The sequence below is a fragment of the Notechis scutatus genome, chromosome 1, assembly GCF_049901735.1.
Source record: "Notechis scutatus isolate UNSWTSFEM ecotype Mainland chromosome 1, rNotScu1.2, whole genome shotgun sequence".
Lineage (NCBI taxonomy): Eukaryota > Metazoa > Chordata > Lepidosauria > Squamata > Elapidae > Notechis > Notechis scutatus.
Window position 1 is genome coordinate 29,115,436 of NC_142009.1, and position 23,716 is coordinate 29,139,151.

At 41.1% G+C, this 23,716-nt stretch overlaps 1 protein-coding gene across 3 annotated transcripts in view; it reads right to left on the reverse strand.

Annotated features, from left to right (window-relative positions):
* The window catches only part of LOC113414575 (uncharacterized), a 42,416-nt gene that overhangs the window by 3,618 nt on the left and 15,082 nt on the right, over positions 1 to 23,716 (reverse strand). For all 3 annotated transcript variants that reach the window (XM_026671524.2, XM_087960100.1, XM_087960107.1), the window contains exons 2-4: positions 23,478 to 23,639; positions 20,409 to 20,475; positions 18,363 to 18,426 (exon numbers count right to left, since the gene is read on the reverse strand). In XM_026671524.2, coding sequence (XP_026527309.2) covers positions 18,363 to 18,426; positions 20,409 to 20,475; positions 23,478 to 23,617 — 271 coding nt within the window. In that variant the 5' untranslated portion in view covers positions 23,618 to 23,639. The remainder of the gene's footprint in view (positions 1 to 18,362; positions 18,427 to 20,408; positions 20,476 to 23,477; positions 23,640 to 23,716) is intronic.

The window sequence follows — 23,716 nt, forward strand, 5'->3', positions numbered from 1 at the left end:
GGAGTATGTACTATGGCCCTTAGGGGAAAAAGCATTGAAGCAGGAGAGCTGTTGTGATGAGCATCATCCAGGAAACTGAGGCACAGAACAAACCTGTAGAAAGGAACCTCAGATCAAGAGAGGAACAATTAATGTATTAATGTAAAGTATCATATACCTTTTCTCCCATTGAGAAGAGCAACGGTATGATGAGGAGCCAAACTCTGTTTTAAGGGGCTTTTGATGGGGGAATTAAAATCCAGTGAGGCAAGCCACATGACTTGAGAGGGGCCTTGTCTACATTTTGCTTCTGTGCCAGTTAACACAGGCTTCAGGAGGCATGCAAAAGAATTAGCACAGGGCAGAATCTGGGCACCTTTTGTAGGTTGTCAATTCTCCCTGCACCACAGCGGCCAAGCACATTGGGCTGAATGCCAACACTTGTAATGAGTTTGTTCCTTTTTGTAAAGTACTTAAGTGAAAGAGCAGGTTTCAACACTGTCTGCAGAAGCTGTCAAGAGACTTGCTGAGCAGGTTTCCTCTCCTAAAGATAAAATAACTAAGAGCATTTGTATCTAGCAGGCTGGCCTTGAACCAGTAAGACTTTAAAGGCTTCTTCCTGTATTCCTCCCTTCCCCCCACCCCCAAGCTTACAGCAGCTGGCCTGGGGTGGAGGGTGCGGGGTGGAGTAGGGAAATAGTGAAAGGGGAAAGCTTTACCCTCTGATCCAGTCCAGCAGCTCCGATAAAAATCAGAATTTGACATTTCCTTAAGTCAACACAACATTTGAGAAGATTCTACCATGCTTCACTTTTGCTGGAACAGTATCTTGATGTTTTCTATCTTTGATAGTAATATTGTCCTCTGTTTTTTTACATGTGAAACAGTGAAAACTTAAAAGCATAGCAAAACTCTTCTACTGTCATTCTGTCTCTAGCTACTTAACACTTAGATTTCACTCGCACACACCCAGTACATCAAAGGCGGCAAGCATTTCTCTATATTTTGCTCCACAAACGTCAAATATGTCCTTCTTCCCAAAGTGGTACAACTATTATGGGAGGCGAAACAGGATAACTCAGTAGCTAGTTGCATTTCACATAAAAAATCTTAAACAGTAAGATACAAAAAAAAAAAAAATTCATATGCTTATTTGTATTAGAAATCACAGGTGGCTTTAAAAAATGGTTAAAGAATTTTGTAGCACCTGGGTTTCTAATGAAAAGTGTCCTAAAAAAACAGATACTGTGGCAAAAGGTCATGTCAGAAATCATGTCTTCATACAGCATCTGAGACTTTACAAAATGCTGTTTTATTTTTTAATAATAACACAAATATATTAAACGTATACGTTGCTCAGTGTTATCATTTTATTAAAGTTTTATGAAAGAACATTAAAAACTAATAATACAAACTAATATAAAGAAAGAAAAAAGAGAAAATCAAAGAGAAAATTAAAAGTGCAAGAAAGAAAAAAATAAAAGCAAAATAGAAAAAAAAAAAAGACACTGTGGCTTCTGATCTTCCCTAAAGCAATTAATTATAAGTAAAATTATAAATTTACTTCCTTCTATAAAGTTACATGTCTCTCTTCTTTCTATAATCTATCCTATCTAATCATAAAAACCATACATCACAAGTTATTTTTTTTTGTTTTACTGTAAGAGGTTTCCAGTCAGCAATAAATGTGGATATTGTCTTTTTTTCTAATTAAATAAATCAATTTGGCCATCTCGGTGAATTCCATCTTCACCAACCATTCCTCCATTATAGGTATTTGTAAATCTTTCCCCCTTTGTGCACACAATAATCTTGCAGCTGTTATCAGATATGAAAACAAAATTCCATGGCTTTTTCCAATCGTTTGCCCATCAATCCCAATTGTATCAATTATATGTTAATCTGTAAAATCATCTGAATGTATGCATTTGAATCCAGAATTTTTTAGGGTTTTTTTTTTACACATCCACCAACCATGGTATAATGTCCCTTCTTCTTGTTTGCATTTCCAACATGTATTTGAAATGCCTTTATATGAACTTGGAATTTCTAGAGTGTATATAGGCCAACTCTCAATGACTCTGGGAGGCAATATCAAAGAAATTATAATAAAACCATTAAAGCATTAAAAAAATAAGGATAAAAGATGGCAAACGTGATGAAGGATGGGATCTCATTTTCTTACACTGAATGCCTCAGTGAAGAGCCAGTCTTGTAAACAAATAGCCAGGTGGGGGCCATCTTGAGAGGGGGCTCAATCCAGAAAGATTGGGGTGGGGGTGTTTAACACTTCCATGTTCCAGATTCACATCACACCTCCAGTCCACACAGCACAAATGTAATATTAGTAATGTCCAACAATTTCCTCATAACAGGTCTGTCTTTTATTCATTTTCAGCGCCAGGAGGCTTCTAGATGTCTATGTGACACTTTGGATGGATTTGGTAAACAGACTAAGAAAATATTTAACATTGGTATTTATAGGTTTATTAATCAGGATACCTCACCCTCCTATACAAACACCTTGTCTTAAAATAAGACTTGAAAAGTCCATTCAAACTTTATAATTGAATGTCTTTTGTTGTTAGCTCTAGTTGGTAGACCAGACCAGGTAATCAACTCTACCCTTAAAGCTAAGCTACTTTTCTTGAGATTGGCTATAACAAAATTTTGCGGGTCTGGCTGGCTTTACTTCCTTCTCCTTCTTATACTCCAGTGAATCAAGGAGGCATGTAACTTGTTGCTCTGGGCTTTTAAAAAAAAACATTTCAATCCCTTTTGCCTAGGTAATGGTTCTTGCACATTTCTATCAAGATCATCTTTCTTACTTTCTACTTTTTTTTTTCTTCATTTTGTTTTCTTTGTATATATGGATTCTTCTCTCTCCTCCAAATCCGATTTCTTACTTGGCTGGAAAAGATTTGTATTCTCTGGGCTTCTTTCCACGGACAAATATAGGACACCATGCAAACAAACCAAAGCCAAAAGTCTTTTTCCCACTTGTGTTTTGTGTTTATTTCTAAAATATATAATGGTATTAGCTGAACAAACTAGGCAGGCATTTCAATATGGAGTTTCTGATAGTTTCTTAACTGTCTCTCACCTTTCTTGATTCACGTGGGTCTGTCTAACACTACTTTGATATGCTTATTTCATTTGGCAGCTTCAATACCTTCGCTTCTCAAGCCTGCTTTTTAGCCTACAGAGGAGGAAGAAAAAAATAACTCTTTCCTGGGCTCCTTGTAATTCCTGCCCCTTAGTCGAGCTTTCCTCATTTCACTCCCATTTTCCTACTCCAAGTATTGCAGTCTCTCTAATCAGCCAGCTCCTTCTGTAGATCTTCCCTTTTGAACCTTCAATCAATCAGAATAGAGCTGGAAGGGATCTTGGAAATATTCTAGTTTGTCTTGCTTTCTGATGCTTTGGAAAATAAGTAGACCCCCTCTTCTTTGTGGCAGCCCCTCAAATTTTGAAATACTGCTGTCATGTCACCCCAGTGCTTCTTTTCTCTAGACCAGGGGTCCTCAACCACCGGGCTGCTGGACCGGTCCCGTCCGTGGAGCACTCTGTACCGGGCCGCAAAGAAAAAAAAATGGCGGCTTTCTTCGCCTTCGGTGAATGCTGCTGGGATCGGGATCAAGGACACAAATGAAAGAAGGGGAGGGAGGAAGCAACTCGAAGCCTGTCCTGCTCTCTGGCTCAGCAGCTTCGGGTTTCATCCCGCCTCGTTCCTCTCTCAGTCGCTCTCTCGCTGCTCCACCAGCCCAGGAAGAAACTGCTTCAAAGAAGCCGGGGGTGGCTTTTCCTGTCGCCGCAGCTCCTCCGAGCGCCCGTTTACCCCCACCCCGCCCGCCCCCGCACGCTTCAATTCAGTGCTCCGTTCTGCCTGCCTGCCTGTCTGGTTGTTTGGGAGAAACTTCGGCTGAGAATAATAACTATTCGCCTCTTTTATCAGCCGAAGGTGCTCCAACGAAGGCAGGCAGGCAGGCAGAACGGAGGGAGACACCTGAGGGATGGGGCTGAGGGAGGCAGGGCCGAGGCACTCCTGAACTTGGTGGTTTGCTGGCAGACGCTTTTATTACCCGACTAGGTAACAACATCAGATGTTACCTAGTCAGGTAATGAAACGTCTGCAAGCAAAACCACCAAACTCGGATTCCCCCGGTCCTTGAAAAAGTGTTTGTGCTTGAAACTGGTCCCTGGTACAAAAAGGTTGGGGACCACTGCTTTAATCTGTTTTTTCGGCATCATAACTAGCCAGGATTTGTATGGTTTAGACCAGGGGTCCCCAACCACCGGGCCGCGGACCGTACCGGGCCGTGGAGCACTCTCTACCGGGCCGCAAAGAATTTTTTAAAAAATTCTGATTGGAAGAGTGAATGCTGCTGGGATCGGGGATGCTGCTGGGATCGGGATCAAGGACACAAATGAAAGAAGGGGAGGGAGGAAGCAACCGAAGCCTGTCCTTCTCTCTGGGTCAGCTCTCTCAAGTCGCTCTCGCTCCTCCACCAGCCCAGGAAGAAACTGCTTCAAAGAAGGGGGGGGGCTTTTCCTGTCACCGCAGCGCCTCCGGCGCCCGTTTCCCCCACCCCACCCTGTCCGCCCGCCCGCAAGCGCTGCGTGCGGGTTCAACCAGTGCCCGTTCTGCCTGCCTGCCTGCCTGCCTCGTTAATGGTTGAATCGGAACAGCTTCGGCTGAGTAAAAGAGGCGAATAGTTATTATTCTCAGCCGAAGCTGCTCCCAAACAACCAGAAACAAAGGCAGGCAGGCAGGCAGGCAGAACGGGACACTGTGGATTGAAGCGCGCGCGGGGTGGGAGTGGGGGTGAAACGGGCGCTTCGGAATAGCTGCGGCGACAGGAAACCCCGCTTCTTTGAAGCAGTTTCTTCCTGGGCTGGTGGAGCAGCGAGAGAGCGAAGCCTCCTTCTCTTCTCTCCCCCACCCGGTCCTTGCAAAATTTTCTGCTTGAAACCGGTCCCTGGTACAAAAAGGTTGGGGACCACTGGTTTAGACAACAGACAAATGCTAGAATTCTCTTCCAATCAGAGCATCTTATTCTATCACAATGTCATACTGTATAATGCTGGTTTGTTTTTGCACTTTTTAAAACTTGTATACCACTTAGAATTGGCTATTTGAATAGTTTTTTTAAAAAAGTTAATTGCCAAGACAAAAACAAGTTTATGTATATACATAAACTTTCCTAATTTAGCAGGGGGCCAAATCCCATCTCTTAACTTTCACCACTGAAATGAATAACAGCTACACAAATTCTATTGGTAATGATGGTCTGTCCCTCACCTTTCACCTTTAGGACTTGTGCCTCATCATTTACTTAATAATATACTCTGTGCACAAATGATAAAATTTGGGAGAGCAAGGCTGTTAAAATCTAGAACTACTTGCTGCGCAGCAGAATGAGAATTCACTAGCCCTAGAATTCACAAACCATCTTAATAAGTTTAAAGAGAGGAACACAAAAGAAATAGATTCCCACCATCTGATTGACCCAGCCTATTATTAAGAATATAAACAGGAGACGGATTTCCATGACGGAAGGAAGGCAGAGAGGCCAAGAGCCTCAGAGGCTTCCTTGAAGGCCAAGAAGTAGTTGTGCCAACTGGCCAACATCTTCTTCTTCTCCCCTCTTGACTGCTCACTAAATCTCCCTTTCTCCTGACTGTGAAACATTTCTGAAGGAAAATCTCTGCTGCAAATCTGCTTGAATGCTGCAAGAACCGAAACCTATACATTGTATTGCTTAGGTTCAATACTGAGGTTCACTTGGTCCTTTGGCTAAGCACTCTGATAATGTACACACTCTAGCAGTGGCCCCCAACCTTTGTGGGACAGTTCTGTGGAGAGAGGTTTTTTTTACAGACCGGAGGGGGCATTATTTAGTGTGCTGCCTGCATTCCACAGATGGGGTTTCGCATGGCCTGGTTTCTGGCATGCCGCAGCGTGGTGCTGGTGCACATACTGGGGGTTGGAGTATACTGGTCTGCACTATAGTATTGGTAGATACAGGTGCAAATCCCACCTTTCTTCTGAGTGAGTTTGAACTAATCCCTCTCTTCCAGCAAGCTTCAAAATAAAGAGACCCACTCCTCTTCTAGATCTTAAAAGAAGATGGAAGTAAACAAAATGTAATCATTCAAAATGATGTTTATGTCCATGTATACAGGATTAAGCATGACCTGATTTTTATAAATGAATTATGCAAACAGCTACAAGACATGGGAAATGCTCACATATTGCTGTAGGCTACAGTGTGTTTTAACCATAGTTTTTCACCACGTTACAATTTGTTGAGTTTCTCTTTTTTTAGTACTTTCAGATTAATCTTGATTCCTGGAAACTGCCTGGCCAAGTCCCTGCAGTTTTCTTGGCAGAGGTTTTTGGAAGTGGCTTGCAGATGCCTCCTTCCTGGGGCTGAGAGCTATCAACTCACAAAGGTCAACCCAGCTGGCTTCAAGCCTAAGGTGAGACTAGAACACATGGCCTTCCGCTTTCTATCCTGGCGCTTTAACCCCTACACCAAACCGGCTCTCATATATACTGCTAAACCATAAAACCACTTGATAATCCACAGTGGCTGGATTCACAAAATCTGTAAAACCAAAATCAACAATAGAAGCCACCCAGAGTTGCCCAAACAATAAGATGGGGGGAGGGGGGAATTCAGGGGTGTGATTCAACCCATGTAACAACCGGTTCGGTGAGTGCGCGCATCACACACGTGCATGCGCAGAGCCTTTGCTACTGACCTTCCCCAGCAATCCCTGTGTGTTAAACAGCTGATGCACGGCAATCTGCTGTGCCCCGCAAATTCAGCTGAGCTTGAAAAACAGGATATAAAACACAGCCTAGAGCCCAAGCAGGCAGATGGGCCCAATAGCTGATTGTCGGAGCAAACTGAACTGGTTCGCTCCCAGCTGATCCTCGGAGCTACCAGTTCACCTGAACCAGGTCGAACCAGTAGAATCCCACCCCTGGGGGATTTAAATTTAATAAATAAACAATAAACAATACACACTGGCCTAATGCCCTTTGTGCTCTTTCTCCGTTGCATCTCTGTCACCTCAATCCCTTGTTCTATGAAAGTTGAAGCACACTGTCCAGTCTTCTCCTTTACTGCCCATGCCTAATAAAGTTATCTTTGAACATTTTTCCCATGCTGTTTGTTATTTTATCAATCTTTCTTCCCCATCATCGTCTTTCCTCCAAAGGTTTAATCTGCCAAAATAAAGCACAAATCTGTGTATGTCAGGAACTGTTAGGATTCAAACCGGAAACTTCTGAATCTGTAACTTCCCTATGCCGCGAAGGGTTAGAGCTTAAGGGAAGGGTAATGCACTATTAAATCTCGTCAGCTCCCAGCCAGCCCTCAACTCTTCTCCAGTTTGGCCTGTGGATTTTCTGGACAGGCCAGACTCCCTAAAGGGCTTCCAGCATGAATTAGCTTTTGCTGAGCAACAAAATCTTTCCAAGCGGGTTTGTTTCTGGGTGTCCTTTCTTCTTGGTTTGACCTCAGCTCTGACCCCTGCCTTGCTCTTGGGTGCCAGTTTTTGAATCTCCCTCAGTTCCCTTCCTCGATCTGTTCCTTGACTTTGACTTCCTGCCTTCTTTCTGGAACAGTCCCCACAATGCAGCTCCATCTAGCCCTTCCATATGAATCCGGCCTCTCCCGTTTTTAGGATCACAAGTATCAGCCTGTCTTCTTTCCTCTCTTTCTGCCTATTTGCGCTCCAACTGGTATCCTTTATATTTCTTTATGGCAATTTCTTTTTTTCTTTTTTTCATTTTCCTGCGGCAAGTGGGATGTTTGGTTTTCCTTGCACTCCCTCCTCTTCAGTTAAAAGGGGTGAGCTGCGCATTGTGCCAAGTCTTCATTCCTGCTCTGCAGCCAGGGCGGGGAAGTCATGTCAATACACAACACCTGGTCCAAGCCAGGACCATTTGCCCTAAATTTGTTGCCATTTTAACTCTCCCAATAACTTGGTGTCTTCTCAACCAAGTTGCAAAGAAAACCGCAATGACTCATCAGACTTGGCAGAGCTTTGTGCCTTGGGTGTCCAAATCCACACAAGCGTGTGCGCACACAGACACGCACGCACACACCGACTGGTAGAGTCCACCCCACATCTGAAATCCCACAAATGACACACTACAGTTTCAGGCTTTGGAGCCACCCTGTCTCCGACTTCTCTCCCATTGCCTGCTCTGCTCACAGGCAGAACAAGGAATTGGGGACTTCAGCCCTGCTGCAAAGTAGCTGTCCATGCTTGCAGTTTAAGGCTGGGAATTGAGCTGGCTGCAAATCATGTCTCACAGGCCTTGTGCTGTTTAGCCAACAGCAATTTGGTGTTAAGTTACGCTGGACATGTAGAAGTCTCTGGGGAAACAGTAGCAAAGAAAGAAACATGCATAGCCCTGGAGTAGAACATTAACTCTTTCTATCCAGAAACAAAAGAAAAGAAGGAAAAGAAAGAGAAGGGAGGGAGGGAGGGAGGGAGGGAGGGAGGGAGGAAGGAAGGAAGGAAGGAAGGAAGGAAGGAAGGAAGGAAGGAAGGGACTTTGTATATTCCACAATATTTGAACTGGAAGATTAATCTAATTTCAAAACGAGTGATGGATTTTGATTCTTTACTGCACCTAAGATGGCAAACTAATATTAGAGTTCATAAGAGATTGTGGGGCAAACAGTTCTGACTTCCAGCATAGGGAAGCAGCTGGAGAAATGGGTTGGGTTAGGCTGCTTTTGAAAGGCACAGTTTTAAACTCTACAGGATGAGGAAATAACATATTTTACATTGTAAAACTTTGCTTTTTAAAATTGCTTTCAGTTCCCCTGTGGGACAACAATCTTTCCTGGAAAAGGAAAATCATCCGCAATTCTCTGGCTGATAATTGAGTTTAGTTAGTTAGACTCCCTTAACCTATTCTACTCATAGAGATAACGTTGTGGGAGATATCCAAGCATTCTGCCTTGAACTTTTAGAGAAGGTGAATGGAAATGAAATAAATAAAATAATAGATAAGCAGAGCAAGGCAGATGCATAGACAGAATAATTAGGATTTATTTATTTTATTTATTTAATTTATTTATTTGATTTGCCAATTGTTTACAAGATAATAAGTATAAGTGTATACATAGTTGTGAATACATGAAATGGGTACATATAAGAAAAATAAAAGAATAAGAGAAACAATAGGACAGGGACGGTAGGCACGATGGTGCGCTTATGCACGCCCTACAGACCTCTTAGGAAAGGGGTGAGGTCAATAGTAGACAGTCTAAGGTTAAAGTTTTTGGGGTTTGGGAAGAGACTACAGAGTCGGGTAGAGTATTCCAGACATTGACCACTCTATTGCTGAAGTCGTATTTCCTGCAATCAAGTTTGGTGCGGTTTACTTTGAGTTTGTATCTATTGTGTGCTCTTGTGTTGTTATGGTTGAAGCTGAAGTATTCATTGACAGGTAGGACATTGCAATGTATGATTTTATATACCATGCTTAAGTCAGACCGAAGACGGCGTAATTCAAGGTTTTCTAGTTTTAGAATTTCAAGTCTGGTGGCATAAGGTATTCTACAACGAGTAGAAGAGTGGAGAACTCTTCTTGTGAAATATTTCTGGACTTTCTCAATTGTGCTAATATCAGATACGTAATGAGGGTTCCAGACTGATGAATTGTATTCGAGTATTGGTCTAGCAAATGTTTTGTATGCTCTGGTTAGTAGTGTGATATTACCAGAGAAAAACTACGTAGGATTAGGTTAACAACTCTTAATGCCTTTTTTGGCTATGTAGTTGCAGTGGGCTCTAGCACTTAGATCATTAGAGGTGAGTATTCCAAGGTCCTTTACAGAGCTTGGGTCATCAACAAGATCTTGACTATTCAGCTTGTATTTTATTTTCTGATTTTTTTGCCAATATGTAAGACAGAGCATTTATTTGTTGAGATTTGAAGTTGCCATTTGTTTGACCATTCAGATACATAGTCAAGATCTTTTTGTAGGGTAGCAGTATTGTCTGTGGTATTGAACAGCTTTACATCATCAGCGAAGAGAACGCAATTGCTCTTAATATGATCACAGAGGTCGTTTATGTAGAGTATGAAGAGAGTTGGTCCTAGAACACTGCCCTGGGGGACACCACTATTGACAGGTACTGGATTTGATAGGACGCTCCCGATTTTGACCATTTGTTGTCTGTTTGACAGGAATGCTTCTATCCAGTTATTCAGTTGTCCAGAGATACCATAGGATTTTATTTTTAGGAGTAGTTTGTCTTGTACCACTGAATCAAAGGCTTTACAGAAGTCTATGTAGATTGCGTCTATTGCTTTGCCCTGGTCGAGTTGTGTCGTCCATATGTTTTTGCAGTGTAAGAGTTGCAGATTACAGGATAGTTTTTTTTCTGAAACCAAATTGTTTATTGGAGAGTAGGTTGTTTGTCTCTAAGTGGAGGATGATGGATTGGTTAATAATTGATTCCATGACTTTACAGGTGACGCAGCATAAGGAGATTGGCCTGTAATTTTCAACTAGGCTTGGGTCTCCCTTTTTGAAGATGGGGATGACTGGCTTGTGACCATAGGTTAGGCAAGGAGCTGGTCCTGAAAGATTTTTCAAAGATTATGCTTAGAGGTTTGGCTATGGCAGTGGATAGCTTTCTTAAGAAGTAGGCACATATTCCATCCGGTCCAATAGATAGAGATGGTTTTAGATTGCGTAGTGATTTTTCGACATTGTCTTCTGTGAAATCGATATGTATTAGATCATTGTTGTTATCTGTGGTACGGCTAGGAAATACTGGGCATGATCCATTGCTGTTTACAAATACTGAGCCGAAGAATGTGTTAAAGATGTTGGCTTTAATGGTGTCGTCGTTGCAGTCTTTACCATCAAGTCCTATCAAGGGAGGGATGGACCTTGAGTCTTTTAGTTTGTTGTTTACAAAATTGTAAAAGCACGGGTGGAATTGGTGCTTAGAAGGTTTTCCTCTTGTTTAATGTGATAATTGGTGCATTCAGTCTTTATCTGGTGGCATAAATTTTTGTATTGGTTTTTGAAATTGGCAACGTGACCAGATTTGTTTTTCCGCCAGAGTGATCTCTTTTTGGATTGAAGTTTCCTTATTGATATGGGTAATCTGCTTTTTTGTTTTGTTTTGGGAGTTGTTGTTGGAACATATAGTTTGATGACTCTTTTGACTTCAAGTAAAAATATGTTGTAATGGTCTTCAACGGTATTGCATCCAGTGAATAGAGATTGCCAATCAAGGGATGAGAGATCGTTGGATGTTATTAAACTGCAGTAAATGAACATTCAACTGCCAGTTTCACGCATATGTGTTAAAGGAGGTTTACCTCAGGATAAGCAGGAGTTTCTCCCAAGTGATGCATAGGGTTAGGTTGTATTTTTCTCCTTTACCTGAGAAAGGGGCACTACTTAATTTCTCTACTTCTGGCCCACACAACGTTCAAATACAGAACTTCAGGATACTGAGCCAGAGTTATAACCACACAGCTCAGATCTAATCAGAGGGTTAGAGACATAAATCAGTTCCCAAATTCCAACTGATTAGAAAGGCTCACCAAAAGAGTAAACCTTCTCCTTCCTCCTTGATGCAGAGTCGTCGCAGCCGAAAATGGAGCTCAGGAGGGCTCCGCACAGTCGTCCCCCCCCCCCCGAGCTCTGTTTTCACTGGCAGAGGCACCGCAGGCTGCTCCTTTGCTGTTTCCAGGGAGGTCTCGTGGGCCAAATCTAAGCACCCCGCAGGCCAGATCTGGCCCCGGGCCTTGAGTTTGACACCCCTGTGTGAGAGTGTCAGGTTTTTTTTTTTCTATAAAGGACTGCAGCTCTCGGGATCCGTTCTGCCAAGAGTCAGGAAACAAAGCTGGCTAATGGTGGCAGTAGGGATTTAAGAGGTGGCCTCTCCTTTAGTGCACTGCTGAAATACCAAACAGGGGAAGTGGGGGGAGAGGGAGGATAGTGCCATGCCATGTGGTCAAGGCCCCAAGGTGTTAAGAAGAATGCTTGGCAGACAATCACATTTAAGTTCACATCCAGATCATCCCTATGCCCAGTATAAGGACACAGTTTTAAAAAAAAATTACCTTATTTATTCATTTAAATAACTCACCCGTCTCACAGCAGCTCTGGGAAGCTTATAATCAAAAGTTAAAAAGTGCTTTAAAACCCCATTGAAATGAGGATAAAAAGATTAAAAGTTAAATTCTGTGGCTGGTGGGATCTAAAATAAACCCTTTCTGCTAGAATGAGGTTAGTTCCGTAGGGGTAAGGAGGTTCCTCGGGCACTCTGGACCCATGCCATAAAGGGCTTTAAAGATGATGAGCATAAGTCCTTGACTTATGGTCACAATTCAGCCCAAAATTTCTGTTGCTAAACAAGACAGTTGTTAAGTTGGTTTCCCCATTGACTTTGCTTATCAGAAGGTTGCAAAAGGCGACCAGGAGACCCCCAGGACACTGCGATCATTACAAACACATGCTAGTTGCAAAAGGGTCCAAATTTTGATCTCGTGATGGTGGGGGTCCTGTAACATAGTCATAAAGTGAAAAATAGTCATAAGTCACTTTTTTCCGTGCGGCTGTAACTTCGGACAGTTGCTAAACAAATGGTTGTAAGCAGGGGTGGGCTTCAAAAATTTTTGCAACTGGTTCTTTGCCAGTTGCTGGGTGGACATGGCCATGGTGGGTGTGACCTAGTCTGCCTCCTGCACCACAGCGGGGGGTTTCCCTCCTCCCCAGGCTCCGGAGGCTTTCCTCGAGTCTCTGGGAGGGCGAAAATGGCCTCCCCAGGCTCCGGAGGCTGGAAACAGGTCAGTTTCCAGACTTCTGGAGCTTCCAGGCGGCCTGTTTTTACCCTCCCCGACATGGGCCCTGCAAAATGGGCTGTGTGGGGACTCCTGGGAGGGGCGGGGCGGGGTGGGCGGGGCCAGCTGGGATCAGATTTGCCAGTTCACCAAACTGGCCATAAAATTAACAACCAGTTCACCTGAACTGGGGAGAACTGGTAGCAGCCCACCCCTGGTTGTAAGTTGTGGACTATCTGTATCATGAATGGGACCCAGAAGCAAACTTGACAACAGTGAAGTTCATGTAACAGTGGTGTCACATGTGCCACCCAAGGGCCTCTAGAACTGTCCGTCTTCCTTCCTTTGTACAAGTTGTAGCTTCCAAATACTTTTCAAGGGTAGTCCCATGTAGAGCGCACTGCAGAAATCCAACCAGGGCATGAGTGACTGTGCACAGACCTCACAATCCAGAAAAGTATGCAACTGGTTCACAACATGAAGTTGTGCAAAGGCTCCTCTAGTCACAACTGCCACCTGCTTTTCAATAACAAGATTAAAATAACCTGTTGGGTACTTTTATTTTTTGCTATTGTTTTTATTGACTGCTTTTACTGTTCTTCCATTGCATTTTGTCTTGTAATCCTTTACGTTTCTCCACTATACTGAAAAAGAATGCTATACAATATTGTTTGCGGATAGGACAGAAACAAAAGCAGGAATGTTGCATCGAAGTATCTCTAAGCTGTGAATTATTTATTCTTATTGAAAAACCCGTCCAATCAAAGCAGACCACTGTTCAAGTTAGCAGTATAATTTATATGCCGTATTCATTCAGTGGGTACTGCAGAATTTATTTCCAGAGGTTCAGAAGGCTGCAGTCTTGGTCAATGCTATAAACATAGCATTGTAAAACCTGAGCTGTAAAGTTAAGCGTTTCATATAGCAGCAAGGATACAGAAAAGTTAATCTAAAATAGTTCAGATCTATTTACTTACATAGGTCACCTATTTCGTGGCTCCGGTTTAGCTTTCTTTCTTTTGAATTAATTTGATTTTTTTCCCCCTTGCAAGCTTTAACAGGAGATGCCTTCATTTTTAGATCATACCAATGACTAGCCTGGAGATGTGAGTGTGCTTTCAAATGTGTTTGCCTTTAATTTCCATTAAAAATATGAACACACACACACAAACACACACACACACACCTTGTTTATGTAGGAGTTTTGCTTCAAGCAACAATGGTGGAAGAAAGCTCCTAAAGATCATACTTTCTTATTTTCCCAAAGTTGGCAAGCATACAAACTGAACACCCAGTTCAGATCTGGAAGGGAAGGATATATATCTCTGTGGAGCATTGCCTTAAAGGCATAAGGCTATTCGCGGATGAAAAGCTATTGTTTCAGCAGGAAAGTGAATTTCCCCTTTCACTGCTGGCCTGCACTGCTGGCTAAAGGCAAGGAGGGAAAACAATTCTTTCTCACGCTCCTGTGGAAAGTGAAATGTCATACAAGTCCAATGCAACCAACATTTATTTTAGAAGCCAGTAAAAAAAATCACTTTGGGGAAGCATCACCCAAACCCTCTGGGTCACCAATTATTCTTGGTGGTCTTTCAGAAACCTTTTCTCCACAGATCTCTTAAATTGCTCTCTGCTCATCCTTGAGCTAAAAGAAACTAGAGCAGCCTAAAATCTACTCTCTCCGCTGCCTATCTTTATCTTCCTCTAAAGTTCTGACTTATTGCCAGATAACAGTGTCTTGGGTGTGCCAGAGCATGTTGAGTGCAGCTGTTGGTTAAAATGTGGTTTTGCTTCCCTCCCCTTTTCCTAATATCACTATCACCAGCCAGAAGGAAACATCACAACAGTGCTGTGATTAGTGGATGGTTTGGCAAATGGGTAGATCCCTCGGTTTTGCCAGCTATCATACTCTAATAGAGCTACATGCATTGGATAGTTGACATATGTAGTGTCAGGGCTGTTTGTAAAGCAAGAATGGTTTTGATGTTTAATATACAGCTTCTTCAGCCTATCGGCTGCTGGGTGGGTTTGTTTTAACATGGATTCAGTGGATTTTCAAAAGACCACTAAACCAATACTCCTTCCTCACTAGTTGACCTCCTTTACCACACAAATCCAGTACTAACTAGGTTTGTAGGTCATTGGGTATATTGCATGATAAAACAGGAGAAACTGCTTTTCCTTGTTATAGCTGACCAATCAGCTGTTTTGCTCCCAAAGGAAGCCATCCAAAAGCCTGTGTATGTGTGGGAAGATGCTATCTGGTAAAGCAGTCTTGTCAATGCAACCCTTCCACGCTATATATTAGCTGCCCAGCTCTTCTGAGGAGCTTTAAGTAGGAAGCACCTGGTAGCTCTCCCCTGTTCTATCTCCCTCCAGAAGAAAAAGGATCTAAAGCAGAGGTCTCCAACCTTGTCAACTTTAAGACTTGTGGACTTCAACTCCCAGAATTCTCCAGCCAGCATAGCTGGCTGGAGAATTCTGGGAGTTGAAGTCCACAAGTCTTAAAGTTGACGAGGTTGGAGACCTCTGAAAAGGACAGCAGCCTAGGCTCGAGGGGAGGAAGCATATGAAATACCAGCCTCAATGACAAATAGGTGATGGGCCATCCTGCCTTCTCTGGGCCATCCCTAGAAGACAAACAGGAAGCATAACACATTGCCCTCACCCTTAAACTGCCACTGGTTGCTGCTGACTTCAACTTCAACCACAACAATACAAGAGCACACAACAGTTACAAACTCAATGTAAATTGCAGAAAGTACGACTTCAGCAACAGAATGGTCAATGCCTGGAATGCACAACCTGACTCTGTTGTTACATCCTCGAACCCCCACTCCTTTAACCTCAAACTATCCACTATTGACCTCACCCCATTCCTAAGAGGTCTGTAAGGGGCTTGCATAAGCACACAATCGTGCCAACTGTCTCTGTCCTATTGTCCCCATTTATTTGTACCTATTTCCTATATTCTTACTCGTGTTTATACTTATACTTATTATCTTGTAAGCGATTGACAAATCAAATATAAAAATCAAATAGAAAATAAAAACAATATGTTAGTTCCAGTACAGCTAACTACAAAGAGGCTATCTCAAGCTTGAGCTAAGGCATTGTGGCAGAAAAAAGATGTTGCCAGAAGATGTTTGTATGATGCTAAGAAACAAAGAGAGAAAGGCCCTTAGGGAGATTAAATGGAGGAGTCTGAAACTCTGCCAAAGCACTAGGCAGTTCCTTATACAGAGATAATTCAGACTGCTAATCTTCAAGTGTTTTAGTTTTCAACTCCTTAGCCTTTGCATGACCGAGTCCACAGCAGTACATACTTATCCTGATCTTGCTTCCTATTACTATATAGAATAATTGCATCCCAATGGCTTTGGGTTGGTTGGGGGGAGGGGAGAAGGGAAGAGAGCAAAGAGATTCCGAGAAGAGGCCATTTGGATTTAAATTCTAGCAGATCTCCCTCCAAAAACCAGTCACACAGTGCAGCAGGATTCAAGATGTGTGAGCCAACTCAGTAAAAGTCATAGTTAGAAACCAAAGGGGTCAGTAGACTTTTATTCAGGTGGCCAAAAAACTGCCTCTTGTTGAGAAGTCTACAGTCTCTTCCTGCCCACTCTGGACCCTCTACTTCCAGAGCTCATGGGGAAGAAGCCCTAATTGCAACAGCACAACAAAACCCAACACAAACTTTAATCCATCTTACTGTTTTGTAGTTTATAAACATTATAAAGAGATTATACATGATCACCAATAGAAAGGGCAAATGCTTGCTAAACGACAGGAAGACATAATCAATCTTGATCCTCTGTCAAGGCTCAGGCACATTCCAATTGTCAGCTGTCTTGCAGTTGCAAATAAAGGGTTTGCCTATTCCTGAGTCCTGGGGCATACAGTGAAGCCAAAGCCATCTCAGTAGCAGAAATACTGTATGCTAAACAGGAGAAAAGTCTTCTGAAAGGGTACGGTTGTGGGGCACATGGAAACTGCACAGAAGCTACCCAACCAATTAAGAGAAGATTCATGTGAACCCCCATTATAGGAGATGTCCATCAAAGTTCAGATGGCCCAATTTTTTTCAGAAAATTACTCTCCTGGCTATTCTGAAGAATCACACGTTCTCTACTAAAATGAATGTTGATCTGTACAACTAGTTTAATGTTACATTCTTTGCATTGCCATGGACCAAAATATTCTACAGGGGCTCCCAGCTTCTTTCGTAGTCAAGTATGCCTATAACTCAGTAAGGAGCATAGTACAGATGGTCCTCATTTAACAACTACTCATTCAGCAACCATTTCAAACTTGTGGCTGTGTTGAATGAGTGGTAGTTACATTGGGTCTTCAAAGTTCTGACTCTGGCAGCACTCCACAATCGCATGATTGTGATGCAAGCACTCTGCAGCCAGCTCAGAATTCTGATTGTTGCAGCTCCAGTCATAATTTGCCTTTCACAAGCAAAGTCAGTGGGGAAGCCAGCAGAAAGCTGCAATCATATGAGGACCTCATGTAACAACCCCGCCCCATCCTTGCTCAATGTTGGTAACTGGGAAATGCAGAAACAGCTGTTGCTAAGTAACATGGGTTTGCTTAGTGACAATGTTCCCAGTCTTAATTGCCATCAGAACCCAAGTACTACCTGTATGCAACAACTTCATAGAGATTTCTAAAATTATTACCAAAATGCCCTCCATCACAATAAAGGTGAGGTTTATGTACAGCTAGATAGCAGAGCCAAGCATTTTTTTCTTGCTCTAGTCATTGCAAAATATTCCCACCTGTAGCTCAATCCTATGCATGCTGTTGCAATCTTTGATTTGTTATTGTAATCCACACTTCCTTAAGACAAGCCCACGTTCATTTAGTTCCTGCCTTTTTCATTTGCATTAACAACTTCATGGATTCAGGCTGAAAAGGAGTAACTGTTTCCAAACACACAGGAATTTTAATTTAATACTCCTTAGTCTAGCCTAGAGAAGGAAGACACTCATTTTTATCAGAAATAAATCTTGGAAATTTGCAACATTGTGCTTTCCTTATATGAGTGAATGACGTCTACTCATATAAGGGGAAAAGTTCACTCAGGGGAAGTTCAAGTTACTGTCTGTTTACAGATACAGATAATCAGAGTTGGAAGGGACCTTGTGGGTCATCTAGTCCAACCCCCCGCCCAAGCGGGAGACCCTACACCATTTCTGACAAATGGCAGTCCAATCTCTTCTTGAAAGTCTCAACTGAGACTTTCCAGTGACCAACTCCAATGAAGCTCACATTCCTGGCACTGTATTTTGAAGAAGGCTTAATATAGAGAAAAATAAAACTCCTGAGAAAATTGAGATACTTATTTACCCGTTGGGAAGAGAAAGGAAGCAGGAAAAAATGTGGATAGCTCTGATGTTTGAATCATAACAACAATTTGGGAGAGAAGTTGAAAGTCAATGAGATTCCTTGTGCAATGTGTTTTGCAAAAAGAGTACTTATTTACACACACAGCCTATTTTAAGTATCCAAAGCACTTCATGTCCAGCCACCTTACCTTTGTGTAAACTTTGATCTGAAAGAGACTCCCTCTCTGGAGACAACCCATCTTCCAATTTTGTCTGCATAAGAAACCAAACAGATTAATGAGTCAAGGTATAGATTCCCAAATAAGAGGACATTGACAAGTAACAGCTGGCTAAACAAGAGGCTTAACAAGGCCATATATGCAAAACATTTCTTTTTTTAAAAAGAAATAAATAAATCCCAAGAGGTTTGTTGAGTAGCTCTGCAAGAAACAGTCAAAACAGCCTTCTTGTGATTACTTTTGGACTGCTACACGAGCGAAACATTCTTAAGTTCTAATCACAGTTCACCCTTTTTTGACAGCAGTATCAAGAGAACTTGGAAACCAACTCCTTTGCTGCTAACACTTGCAAGAATGTAAAAGGAGATAAAAATGATAATATTTAGAAGTTTAGACAATGAGGAAGTGGTCAACTGCTGGTTAAGAGAACACCATTCTAGAACAATTATTCAGTAAAAAATAGTAGGGACAGAATTCTAATTTGGAAGCATTTTTGAGCCCGGGATAGACCAGCTTAGAATTCTTCTGGGCAACATCGTTCAGGACAAGCCAATGAACCAAACAACAATTCCCATTAATGCTGCATATTCACACATCTATTTTTTTACCACTGTGCTGCCTATATTTGGTGATGTTTAAGTGGCAATGTAATATCAGAAGATTAAAATGGGGAATTTCATTGTCCTTATAAAACTGAAATGAATATTTTGCTGTTTTATTCCAGAGTCACATGCTGATAAGCTAGTTGGCTAGTGGCGCATATCCTATGATATCTTTTAAAAAGTCCTTCTTCCTGTGCTCTGATGTAGGAGGATGGTTATATTGTTGAGTTTCTGTTGCCATCTAGAGGCTACTAATAGTTCCAACATGCTTTTCTGAAGACGAGAGTGATTTTTAGAAGAGTCTCCATTGGTTATTACTTGGCCAATGAGAGGGCCAGCCTGGAAGCACAGCCATGTTACCTTAGAGAGCTTACTAGTCTTAGCAACACCCTCTGAGATCTTCTTGGCTCATGTATTTCACTGGATATACCGAAACACGTAGAGAAAGAAATATTTCTCTTCGTTTAACATGTTGCAAATACAGGACTGCACAGATTGCAGGTTTGTAGTAAAGAATAACAGGGAATGCTCTCCATAAAGCCTGAATTTACTATTAAGAATACAGAATAATAGAGTTGGAAGGGACCTTGAGGGTCTTAAAGTCCAAACCCTGTGCCATTTCAGAGAAGGGGCTGTCCAATTTCTTCTTAAAAGCCTCAAATGATGGAGCACTCGCAACTTCTGAAGGCAAGAAGTATCAGGACTTTGATCAAAGGAACAACTGAACAGTTTCACTATATATGGCCATATGCTACAAAGGGAAGATCAGCTTACAAAATTAAGGAAAGAATCTATGTATACCGTAACACTCAAATATCTACAGGTATATATGTGATTGGTCTTGAGAGACCTGGAAATAAAATTTCCATCAAAAAATCTCTCCAGATGTTTTTATCTTTTGGATTTACAAAAATGGTCACTTAAAAAAAGAGCCTTTTTGATGGTCTATCCTTTCCCCAAAGATATTTTCTACCTATACATATATATATTAGCTGCTGAATATATATATATTATTCAGCAGAACTAAATATATATGTATCTAAAATACTGTATATATCTGCAGAACTGGTTCATCCAACTCTTGTTTTTGAGATTTTATTCTGCAAAGAATTTTTGTTATGATTCTATTCATTCCACTTATAGATATATAAGAAATGCATTGGGAAATGTATTCTGTAACTTTGAGGCTGCAACCAGCAAGACCCTGTTTCTTTGTACAACTGATACAACTTTATTGCAACACACAGGAAACAGCTCCCAATCTGTAAAATAAATATAACAATTAAAGGCTTTGATCAAAAAGCAAGAACAACTGTCATCATTTTACAAGTGTAAATACTCCATCTCACACTGGTTAGAAGTAATTGGTTGATTTGTTCAATCAAGTTTTAATACCAGTGTTAGAAACACTCACCAGTTCGATTAGTTCAGACATACTTAAGTCCTTCTTCCTGGTTCTGATAGACAAGCGATGCTTTTTCCTGAATAAAAACACAAAAGTTTCATTATGAAGGGATTGCATTCATTAATAACAGAGAAAATATATTTCATACCTTAGCATAAGAAGCTGTAATATACAAGTCAGAGCATTGTTCCAATTTATTTCTTGAGCAAACAGTGAATCTTTGATTTACTTAACTTTAAACTTACAATTTGAGGCAGGAATATTTTACAGTTCAACAAATGTTTAAGGATAAATCGGCGAAATATTGGAAATGTCATCAGATACCTGGATCATATTACCATATGTCTTGGACATGTGCAGAAGCTAAAAAATATTGGACTAAAATACACACATGGTTGGAAAAAATGGTAAAACAGCATATAGACTTAAAACCAGAGATATTTTTATTGGTGATTTTATCTGAAGATTATAGTAAAGAAATAACATATCTGATTATTAATGTTTTAACTGCAGCTAGAATTGTATTTGCTCAAAATTGGAAAAATGAGAAAATTCCAATGGAGGAGGAGGTGATTAAGAAAATAATGGAATGTGCAGAAATGAGTAGACTAACATTAGCAATTAGAGAACAAGAAGAAAAGGAGTATTATAAGATTTGGGATTCATTATATAAATGGCTAGATAGAAGAGTAAGAAATTGAAATAGATTATAATAGTAATGATATATTATAATTATTTTTGAATAAGTTATGAGTATATTATGAATATAATTTAGTAAAAATTGAGATTTGCTTTTAAAGATAGCCTGGAAATAAAATTTAATTTTTCATGGACTGTACGATAATGAGATAATATGAGATGAAATGTTGATTAGAATCTAATACGAATGTAAAGTTAAGAGGAAAGGATTACAGATATTGTGCACATGATATATATACCAAACCAACACACTGTATAACTGAAAGATGGTTTTATTTGTTGTTTTATATGTTATAAAAATTTTAAAAAAATTCAACCCCCCCCCCCCAAATGATTCGGGAACTGAAGTACAAACTTTCTCCATGCAAAGAGTCTCCCCTACTGCTGCATTTTTGTCTTACTAAGAATATCCAGCAACTGAGTAAGGGGCTACTTACTGTACAAGCTTAGTCAATTGCATGATGCCCACAAAAAGAGTTCTGGAAAGTATGCCAACAATGCTTAGCAAAATCAAGTGGCAGATACTTCATCTCTGTGGCAATTCACTAAGGCAGGGATGTCAAACTCATGTCATCACGGCGGGGTCACGTGATGTATCGAGACCTTCCCCCCCTTCAGTTAACTGGGCATGAGCGTGGCCAGCACGTGACACATCCGGTCCGTGGGCCAGGAGTTTCACAGCCCTGGACTAAATTATCTTCACTGTATGCACATGAATGTTCAGGTTACTCTTGAGGCGGTCATGTTAAGACTTATAAAAGTTACATTGTCTGGAGCAGAACTTACAATCTAGTGGTTTCTACATGTGCAGATTCCACAGTTGCTACTCAGCCTGGCCCATTAACCCAACACATCCAAAGGGAACAAAAGACTGTACTAAGATCTATTTTATCATAGATAAAATCTATAGACAACATCTTTTAACAATATTTTATACCACCATCCATTTTGTCTTTAAGGTCACACGCTATTACCAATGTAGAATGTGGCCCAAAGAAGTGTGCTTCTTATTGGGCTAAACCCAGGGGTGGGATTCAACCGGTGTAGCTACCAGTTTGGTGAGAGTGCAATTTGCACGCGCATGTACAGCTTTTCAAAAAAACCTATCAGCTGTGCTGCCCAGACAGCTGACAAGCGCTGTGCATGGATGTGCAGCGTTTGAAAATCCTGTTCTTTCCTGCTTTTTCAACCTCAGCTGTGCTGCGCAAAGCAGCTGAGGTTGAAAAAGCAGGAAATAGAGGACAGCCAAGAGCCCAGGCGGGCGGGCAGGCGGCCCAAACAGGCAAGCAAAAGGTCGTAACAGCGAACCGGTTTGCTGTTCTTCAGAACTGGGCTGAACCAGTAGCATGCCAACCCTGGCTAAACCCCACTTTTTTATGGGATACACATAAGAATGCCCAAACTCTGTATAATAATTTTATTGGGGAAGGTGATACAGTTCCTATCTCCACATCACCTGATTGAACAAGAAGATTCTAATTACAGGACTATCAGAAAACATGGTCCAAAATGCAGTGTCTTGAGGATAGAGCCATCCAGCAGTGGTTCCATATTTGTTTTAGCTAATAATTAAGGACATTTTTTTTAATTCAGACCATTATTGAAATAATAATGCAACAAAATATTTTTAATGCAACATTTGTCACATTATAGTATAATTGCCAATTGACATGTGTTTTTGCTTTTTGCTTTTTCTGGATGTTTCAATTGATTTGCTATTACACAAATCTTATTGCTTGGAATTCAATTCCCGGGTTCTTTTTAGAGAAATGGTACAATATTATTAATAAGATATACAAATAATTGTTACAAGACAGTGTCCTCTACTTTATAATTTGGGGTAAGCAGAAGATACGGAACTAATTATCTGACTGAGTCAAAATTCATTTCACTCATGATATGAATATCTGAATGGGACAAATGAGTGATTATGGATGTCTGGTAGAAACTTTTTAAAAAAGCAAGTTAAGAAGCAAATAATCTACCCATTATCTCAGTAATGTACATCCTGCCTCCCAACTTCAGCAACAGAGTGCTCAGTGTCTGGAATACTCTACCTGACTCTGTGGTTTCTTCCCCAAACCCCAAAAACTTTAACCTTAGACTGTCTACTATTGACCTCTTTCCTAAGAGGTCTGCAGGGGGCGTGCATAAGTGCACCAATGTGCCTACCGTCCCTGTCCTATTGTGTTTTTTTATTTTTTTATTTTTCTTATATGTATCCATGTATTCATAACTATGTTTTTACTTACACCTATTATCTTGTAAGCAATTGACAAAAATAAAAATAAATAAATAAATAAATAAATAAATAGTCTCTTTCTCCCTCCTCCACCCATGACATCCCAATATAGATCAGGCAGACAGACAGTTGCATACTTTTTAAAGGGAAAACAGAGAAGCAGCAGAAGGATCATGAGTACGATGGGAGCAACAGATCCTAAACTTCCAATGAGTTGGGAAGATGGGAGTTTGAAGAATGGTGTGAGCTCCATGTTCTCTGTCAGATGAGCATCCATAAATCCACAGAGGGAAGGGAAACTGAAAGAAAGAAATAAAACAATAAAATATGCAAAAGGATTTGTATGGGAGTATACAATAACAAATGAAATGCATAG